At 37.7% G+C, this 9795-nt stretch overlaps 1 protein-coding gene across 1 annotated transcript in view; it reads right to left on the reverse strand.

Annotated features, from left to right (window-relative positions):
* The window catches only part of MOXD1 (monooxygenase DBH like 1), a 47476-nt gene that overhangs the window by 32445 nt on the left and 5236 nt on the right, over positions 1-9795 (reverse strand). Inside the window, exons 2-4 of the mRNA XM_057364383.1 lie at positions 3343-3489; positions 1741-1908; positions 1301-1384 (exon numbers count right to left, since the gene is read on the reverse strand). Of these exons, the coding sequence (XP_057220366.1) occupies positions 1301-1384; positions 1741-1908; positions 3343-3489 (399 nt within the window). The remainder of the gene's footprint in view (positions 1-1300; positions 1385-1740; positions 1909-3342; positions 3490-9795) is intronic.

The raw sequence follows: 9795 nt of genomic DNA on the forward strand, positions 1-9795 counted from the left end.
AAATAAATTCAGAAATTATAAATAATGAATACTTCCAGGGAACTTTTTAGCAGGACAGCAAGTATCTACAACTTCAACCAAATTTAACATGGAAAGCTTGAATCTGATACCACCATTTTGAAGTTCTACAACTTGAAAGCAGAAAACTAGGGATCTTGACATTCATACTGTAATACAAGCAAATTCTCTATTATTTCAAACAGATCTGTAAAAGTAGCTGTCGTAAATTTCAAATGTGATTAAAGATAAAGTACCTCAAGGCAGAAATTTGGGCCTTGCAATTGTTCATTCTGATRAAGTGCAGAAACCCACAATATTTCAGAGTAATTATAGCATTTATCATACAGACACTGGAGATCACATTAAGTTCTCTGAGTTAATTTAAAATTTCAGTTTCACTGAATGCACTGAAGAAATACGACTGACAATAAAAAAAAAAAAAGAAATTGAATTCTACCCTTAACACATTTGAGGGTTCTAAGAAAGATAAAAATGAGGGCCAGAACTATCTCACTGTACTATCTTCAACATATTAGAAAAAYAAGAACTGRTTSTTTTATGAGGTCATCAGTATATTGYTTTTGGGAAGAAATGTGAGCACTCTTAGGCTTTCAATTTCAAACAGAAAGAAAAGTTATAAAATATGTTATAGGAAAATGTGGGTTTTCAAATCACCTAGGATCCTGCTGAGCCTTGTGTGAATATTTACTCACACATTTTCATTATTTTTTTTAATATACCACAATAATCATCTCCTTTTTTCGTAATATTTGGCAGAAAATACTGGTGTGTGTGCTTATGTGATGTAACCTGGCTCCACAGTGGTCATCACAAGAAAGGTGGCTAGAATCAAATAAGAACCTGGTCTTTTATTTGAACAAACATCAGAATTTAAATATTTTTTAATTTAAAATTACTCTCTGTTAGAAGAAATTCAATAAATTCCTATATAAAAGTTGAAACTCTATGTTATGTGCTTTTAGACAGTTTTACTTAGTCCTTGCCAGAAATAYTTACAGACAGAAATAATTTTCAACCTCATTTTCTTAAGAGAGAGAGGATGAAGAAAAAAAGAACTGAATGAAAAGGGGTCTGTCACTTTGYGTGCCAGGGCACACCTGAGCCAGATCCTGAGCAGACATCCACACACACTTGATCCATGTTTGTGAAGACAGACAAGAGGTCTTTTTCTCCCCTCCAGAAATGAGTGAAAAAAAAAAAACTTCAAAAGTGCAAGAACTTATTTGAAGTGTAATTATTATCTAAATTCCTCTAAATCTGCTCAGTCTGAATCACTCACCTTTGTCACATGATGCTTTTCATGCTGTACAGGAATCTTAAACATTTGGCACCAATATGTTGTGTCCTTGTCTGGTACAGGCACCTGTCTTAATAAAAAGGGCAAAAACACAATATTATCAAAGAGTCACGGAATGGTTTGGGTTGGAAGGGACCTTAGAGATCATCCAGTCCCAACAACCTCGCCTTGGGCAGGGACCTCTTCCACTACATCAGGTTGCTCAAAATTTCATCCAGCCAGACCCTGAACACTTCCAGGAATGAGGCATCCACAACTTCTCTGGGCAACCTGTTCCAGTGCCTCATCAACTTCATAGTGAAGAATATCTTCCTTATATTTAATCTATACACAAAAGTCACACTACCTGCTGTGTAARCCCAAAGCTTTGGCTACCACCTGATTCCCATCTCCATGTAAACCCAAAGCATGGAGTAACTTACGTCTTTGTTTGTCAAGTCAAAGTACGGCAAAGAGGCCGATGAGACTTCCTCTCTCTCAGGGTTCAGCAAGCGCAGGCTCTTTGTACCGCGGTTCGATCCGTGGTAATTCTGACCTGCTTCTCCTATGTCTTTGTGGTGGTAGGCCCATATTACCCTCACTGTGCTCTCCTGAAAAAACAAAATGTCCATACRGGATAGGAGCAACATCTTCCTTACACAGTTCACATAATTCCTTCAACAGCTGTGACAGAGGTGTAGCTGTGTTTGAACTATGACAATGTATTCCATAAGAGTATTCATCTACTTACACAATTTAAAATTAATAATGTTTTATACTCCAAGCGTTGATTGGAAACACACAGAAACTAAATAGTTCTCTGACAGATTCCTTCCCTAATGTTGTGAATTGAAATCATATCTGCAAATGGCAGAATAGACTCATAAAGAGGTAAACAACTAAATGCATTAAAAAGGTTTTTCTAGAGATGTTACTTATTTGACCAGCAACCAGAATGTTTCCTTTCAAAACATCTTCCCAGCTCAGGTCTGTGAAGATCTGAGTACCTTCAGTGAAATGCTGTCCTTAGGTACTATGGAAAATAGACTTTCAATTAAAGAATAGATTTACATCTTAAAATTCAACTTGCAGCCACTGCACAGACCACTTCTCTGTAAACCATTCTCAGATTGCAATAGTGACCCTTGRGACAAAGTGCTATAATAAATCCTGATGTGTCCCAAAATGCTGAATTATATTGAGAATTTGGAGCAGGTGTGCAAACCAGAGATCCACTGACTGCCTGGAAAACTGGTGTTTTATACAGCTGTGGTTGYTTCCTGCATCTTTCAGCTTCTCATGTTGCTGTTGTTGCATACATTGTAAAAACACAGATAATGAATATAGTATTTTACTCCTATAATAATGTTTCCAAAAGAAGTAGCAAAAAAGCCAAAGCACAGAAAGCCTTGCAAATCTCTCTAACTTATCTGTCATTTACAATACAGAAGTCATCAGCTTAATGTAATTTTAAATTATGCGTAGAAAATAGCGCAGCAATCCCTAGGGCAACAGAAGAATTTACCATGAAAATTATTCTACTATGTAAAGTTTTACAAAAAAATTCTTCACCTTCTAATTTTGAATAAAAAAAATAACAAACGGATACTTCAAATACATCTGCTGAAAAAAAAACCTTTAAAAAATCTATTTCTAAGATGGATTACAAGTTAGTGCAGAATCTKACAACTGTTGCTGAATTTGGCCTCTCTTGAATTATTGCAACGACATCATATAGGACTTGGTTGTCCAGAAGCATCTGTTTCAATCCTGTGTACACTTGTTAGAAATTAGAGACCGTAATGCATTTTATAAAATGCATTCAAGTAGGACAAAGAAAGCTGAAATCTAAACATTATACTTTAATAAAACTAGCACAAGTATTTTACCTGGTTAATTTGAGGAAAYAGATATTTTGGAAAGTGAATTTCTCTAATTCTGTCCTTTTACTAAAAAGAGATTTTAATTACCAGCTTAATTACCCCACATACATTTATCCTGAATCAATTACTTCATCTGTCTATATACAGTCAAAGAGTCTTTACCGTTATGCTCTTGTCATTCGTGTCACAAGTGTGCAGCTCTCTGCTAAAAGCCAATATTGTATGTGTACTGTTTTCCATGGCATATTCCAGATGGTAATCCTGTTGAGGGTCCTTTTTCAGTACTCTGTTTTCATCTGTAAAATAATCCTGTTATAAAAGAAAGGTGACCCAATATTAAAATCTAATATTAAAAATGAAACTCCATGTCCAGTACTGCAGCCCCTCAAAACGTGTAAAATTCTGCAGTGCTAGCTTTGAATCTAACAATGAATTTGAAGTGGGACTGAACTATTTTTTATACAAAATCTCCAAGAAGRCAACCCTCCTCAATAAACAGCCTAAAGAATGCCTTAGATAACTTTAACAACACGTTGCCTGTATGTAACTGCAGAAATAAAGGCTGGGCCCAGCACCCAAGGAACCTTATTTATCATGGGATGTCATGAACTCCAGGAGAAAGTAGAGAGAGAATGAAATTCACTTTATATTTGCACCAACAATACTGTCACTCCTTTTTCTCACAACTTTTCCTATGGTTTTTTTCTTTCCCACAAAAAACAAACCTCTTGAATGAACACTGACTGAAACCAGAAACCCTACAGCTGAACTAGCACGGAAAGTGCTCATTTCACACAAAAGCTGTTGGGCTGGGATTAAGATGGGGTTTTGGAAGAGGCAAGGGAGCTGTTTGTAAGAGAGATGCTCCCCACCCAGGGTTGTGCAGAGCCCCGGCACAAAGGAGTAGCATGGCAGCAATGTCAGGTCATTAACCTCCTCACCCCGGATTCCTGCAGCCCCGGGCAGCTGGGACCGTCCCTCCCTCCCCTCCCAGCCGGGAAGAGCTGCCCACTGTCTCATGCACCTCCTCTGCTCACCCTCCTTGGAGTTTTAGGCGGTATCTGCCTGGTTTGGGGTGGGTAGGGATCTTTTAACCAACCAATGCATTTTTCATGCCAAACAGGCAGACATAGTCATTTTTGTGGTGTCCTTTGCAAAATAATGCAGCACTGGCTGGTCCCGGCAGGCATTTATATTTTTTTTTGGACCTCTGTTCCTCTGTTCACTTTTGGAGAGATTTCTAGCTTTCCGCTTTTGTTAAGGTTARGGTAATCAATCTGAAAATCTTTAAAATGTTATGCCCAAGTCTTCTGATACCAGTAAAAAAATAACTGAAACTTCATTAATTCACTAAAGGGTCATTTAGGAGCAGTGATCTTAAACTTAATTCCACCCTAGAAATCTGTGTGTGGGCAAGAGACCATAGAGCTCTTCCTGTCACCACTTCTTGAAAATACAAATGATTAAGTATATACATGAGAGAATAGGCAAATGGAAAAATAATCACTAAAAAGAGCAAAAGAGGGGCCTGGGACCTGAAAGAAAATGAACTGACGAGTTTTATTTGTTTRGAGAAATAACTCTGGATTTGCTGTTTTCCAGAAGAAATAATAGATGTTTTGGGATGGTTCTTTGAACATGGRTACTTTATGGGATCAAAACACTCCACTTCAGGCGTGCATCAGAACTTGGAAAGAGGCATAATAATACCATTCCTGCTCTGAAAACACTCCTCCATGGAATCTAATTTTTAAATTAACAAAGGGTTTGTCTGGGCAAGAAATRTAACCGTGTGAACATCAGTTTTTATTGAAGTGTGTTAATTTTCCTGAAACATTATATTAAATTGGAGGAAGGCATTCTCAGTGAAGCACCCACACATTGAAATATTGGGGAAGAAAAATTCAAGAGCAGCTGTTCCTCATGTGAACAGACTCAAAGTCTTTGCCTGAAACTGCTATGAAGGGAAGCTGAGAAATGTGAAGAAAAGCTAGCTGTGCACACTCAAGTGTTTTGTGTTGAACTTCACCATTTTGTGACAAGCTCAGAGGACACAGCTCTTACCAGAAAAAGCCCCCTGGTGACATAGTCCTGATTTCCATGAGCCTGAGGCYTGAATGCACAAATAACACAAGGAATTTCTGTAATCAAGGTATTAGCTCAGATATGCCTTGATAACGTAGCTGTCAGTGCAATTATTTCACTCGCCTGGATGACAAAGACAGGTCACAGCTCTGGCTCACCACGAGGGGATCATTCTGTGGTTGGTGGGGAATGCTCTGGGAAAGGTGGTCCCAAAGCCCRGATCCCCAGGAGGACCAGGCTGCTCCCCATGGGATGAGAGCTGCCTATTCTGGCACTGGCTGCCCACCCCTGCTGTCAACAATGAACACCACCTCACTGATTTCAGGGATTTCACCTGAACTTATTTTGTGGCTAGATGTGATTGTTACTATTTTTAGTTCCTCCGTTAAAAAAAAAATCCAGATGTTCATCATAAAAATAAAATCAAATAATAGAAAAAAAAMCCCAAACCTGAACAACTCAAAATTTGATTGCTCAGCCTCTCACATGRTATGTTTCCCAGTTGTAAAACAAAATAATGCCACATTGTCCAGGAACAACATTAATCTCTACCTGCTCACAGAGAAGATTTTAAGTCAAACTATGCAGACTTTGCTCAATTTACACATCAGAGCTTAAAAGCCTTTAAGATAGGTGTTTGTGTACAAAACATAGTGAACAAAAGGAAGCTTTCAAAAAAGATGACACAGTGACAATCTGTGATGCCACATCTTTTCCTGCCRCAATTTGGAAAAATCTGCAATCTGGAAAAGTAAAAAAATTGTTAGTTTTAGATGTATCTATGTAGGTATATATTTGTACCTTTATATATATCCCATGCTTCCTTTCAGAGTAAAAAAATAAAGTCCTGCTGCAAAAAGTCCGCGTGAAAATGTAATCAAAACCCCCAMATTTGGACTGCCTACAGTCCACTAAAGTCCTTTTGTCAAGTCAAAGGAGAAAGCTGGAAACCTCTGAAGGCCTTTGAAAAGTGACAGTACAGAGGATGGATTTACCAGAGGCCAGAGAGGGTTAACTGAGCATCTGAGCTTCAGCTAAACTAAAGAAATATAAATTTAATTTGAAACTCTCTCAGGTCCAAACTACTGTAGCACAGAACTCATCCAAATTCACAAGTTTCACATATTWAATTCTGTAAAGAAAGGAGTGGGATGTTTTAATCCACAGCATTACAGTGCTTTGRTATCTATCACAGAGAGTTCTAAAATGGGCTTCGTGCTGGAACAGTTTATTCTTCCCAAAATGCAGGAAAAGGCTCTAACATGGCATAATCTTTTTTTTACACTGATCTGGTTTTCTTCCTCATACAGTTCGCTAGAAAACCTGTGTCTTTTTAGGGTAGATTTAACTGATACAAGTYTCCTGAATTTCATGGAGTCCCAAGAGAGCCACAATAATTGCCAAGTCCTTAAAACAGTTTTTTTCTGAAACACTCACATGTGTGTGGATAAATCCACAATATGGATTTATGTACTGATTCAGTACTTGCCTTGAAAAATCCAGATTTGGATCTGGATCACAAAATATGTATCATATGTTTAGTGAAGAGAAAGTTTTCAAACTACACATCAGCTTTACAGAAGATTAGYGAAAGAGAAGGGTGAAGTGACTATATTTTTCTAGTATGAATATCTTTGGTTATTTAAAGACTAAGTGTTTAAAACAAAGTTTCAGAAGTGTTATTGGTCATGCTACATGGTAACAAAAATGTCTATTTCAGAATTTGCTTATGTAAATCCTTCACATGTGAATCATTTAAAGTTTTTCTACTCCTTTTGATAATATTGCATAAAATGGCATATTAAACTCCAGACYAAGTTGTGCAATCCATCACATAATGAAGTATCTCCTTCCGCACATTACCTAAAAGTTGAAACAACATATGGAAAATGAAAAATCTTCCTGACATAACAAGTTATTTTATGCTCTTTTCCAGATGTGAGGCGGATCATGTTATACTGTTTTTCAGATACCATTAACCTCTCTCCTTCTTAAAAAAATATTTTGTGGTATATATGGTTTCTGATTTCTGCTCCACAGTCAGGGAGAGTAATTTCTTAAGGATGTGAAAAGATGCTGGCTTCTCCTTCGAGAATGCAAGCACAGCTGCAGAAGGAAGCCTGACCCCAAAAGCCCTACCAGCTGTCATCACAGACTGAAACAGGTGTTTATGGGACTCCCTCCCCAGATCTTTACAATGTAAAAGATTGTTTTGTTTATGATATTCATTTCCCGTCCTAAATTATATATATATCACCTTTCAACCTCGAGGAGCATAAAATAATTCTCAGACTGTGGCTCCATCCAGCAACTGCTCTGTGGGCTCAGCTTGTGAGAAACTCAGCCACCCCAACCTATTTGTGCTGCCCTTCTCTAGCTGGGCCATCACTGCTGTTCCAGCATCAATTTAACACTTAAAAGTGAAAAAACAGACAAGCCAGGGAAGGGAAATGACAGAAAAACAAGCTATGTTTCAGCTTGTCCTCACTGATGCTCTGTAGCCAGCCCACAGAGTTTCAAACATCCCCAAATTACCAAGCTGATGCCAATGGTTAGGACCAACGACAAGTTTGGCAACAAGGATCATGAATCTGCAGCAAAGATGCAAGTTGGCACAGGAGAGGATYAACCTTAGTATAAATAGGGTGGATAAATTGTTACGGTACGCAAAAGAACTGAACAAAACATTTGTTTGAAATAAGGACCAAGTTATGCCTTTCTGAGTTTCAAAAAAAAAATAACTGTGGTTAACATTTCTCTTTTTTTTTATTGTTGCATTCAATTTAAATGGAATCCTGCTGCTCAAGGTTCCAGTACACACTAGAYGTTACCACCTAAAAGAAGCGGGTTTTACACTGTATTTGGCAAGAACTAAACAGAGCATGAGTTTACAAATAAGCAAACCAAACTGTTTTGCAACCTCAAATAGATTTCAGCTGGAGTTTCAGGCAAAGATGCTCTAATGCTGGGGGAAAGCAGAGCCCACCCACAGCAACCTAACACGAAGAAGGAGCCTGAAAGCATCGYTGCGCTGTGTAAGAACACCTTGAGAGCATTCCAGTTGACTGAACCAATCTTGAGATTGGCTGCAAATGAAAAAATAACCACACAAAGGGTACAGCATCAGCAATCAAATAGTTGCAATAAGTTCCTAAAGTAACTGGGATCAGTAAGTTCACAGCCACTGTCCCATGAACAGTCTGTAATTCATTTACTGGGGGGTGTTGGTGTGTTTTGGTTTTGGAGGTTTTTTTGTTTGCTTCTGGTTGTTTGGGTGCGTGGGATTTGGGGGGCTTTTTTGGGGTTTGGTTTGGCTTTTTACCTACACATCAGATTACCATGAAGTGATTCAGTCACTGCTAGGAAGCCTGGACCTTGCTCATGCACRCAGTTCTGGGAAGCTGTACAAAATTCCTGATACAATCCCAATTAAACTGGCTGACATACACTAAAGTAAGGATGGATTATTTACTTTAGGTCCACCATTAACTCTGACAAGGACAGAAAATTTTTACCTCTAACTAATTTTTATCTCTAACTGTGGGTGTGTCTGTATTTGAAATGCAGACATACACATACAAAGATGCACATTTCCATTTGTGTATCTACAGAAACAGATAATGTCCATATATGTGTGTGTACCTGTTCATGTATTTTCTTTGCAAAAAGAAAGCTTGTCTTTTTATACATAAAACAYAAATATTTGCTTAAAAATATGTTTTTTTCTCATTTACACTGTGTCACTAGAATACATAGTATATTTCTTATATCTAGTTAAATGCTGCCTGGAGTGGCTTCCCAGTAGCCTACAGTTGGCAGTGGCATCCCTTTGTTTCTGTGACATTCCTGAGACATAAACTATATCAYTTTCTCTGCACACAAATGAAAACACTGAAGTGTGGAGACCTGTCTAACTTGGCACAAGAAGRTGTAAGAAGCACTAGTGGCTAGAGCTTGAAACACATCACATAYTGGCAAGGATAATTTGACACTGCAGTCTCAAGGGCCTGTACAAGTTTTTACATCAAGAMTAAATGTTAATTTAGAGTTTATATTCCAGTTATAGCAGAAGATATAAAGCTAGATTAAAGGCTGTCCTAACACAAAGAGACTAGACAAAACACGTAGCAAAATGTTTTAAGGGAAAGAAAATCAGTAAGGAGGAGATATTCCACGATACAATCTTACAAGTGCGCTTTATCACAAGGAACATTCCTTACACAGGAGCCACATTTATCCAGTACAAGTTTTCTTGRTTTAATTACTTTAATTACTTCAATTAAGAGAAAGATTAAAAACTTAGGGGATTTTCAAGTATTATCAATGATACTTGTTCCCAAAATTTCTGTATCTGCCTTAGAAAATCTCCCCTCTTCCCTCTCCTGCTTCTGTGATATTCGTTTTTATTGGGAATTAAATCATTCCCCCATTACTGTAAGCCTTTGCATCACTCATGATGGCTCCATATTTTTGGGGAGATGTGAGAAAATTTCATTTTCTTGGTGTTTCCAAAATCCAAAGAAAAAAAAA

This window comes from Malurus melanocephalus, unplaced genomic scaffold (genome assembly GCF_030028575.1).
Source record: "Malurus melanocephalus ecotype Western Australia unplaced genomic scaffold, MMel_1.1 scaffold_38, whole genome shotgun sequence".
Taxonomy (NCBI): domain Eukaryota; kingdom Metazoa; phylum Chordata; class Aves; order Passeriformes; family Maluridae; genus Malurus; species Malurus melanocephalus.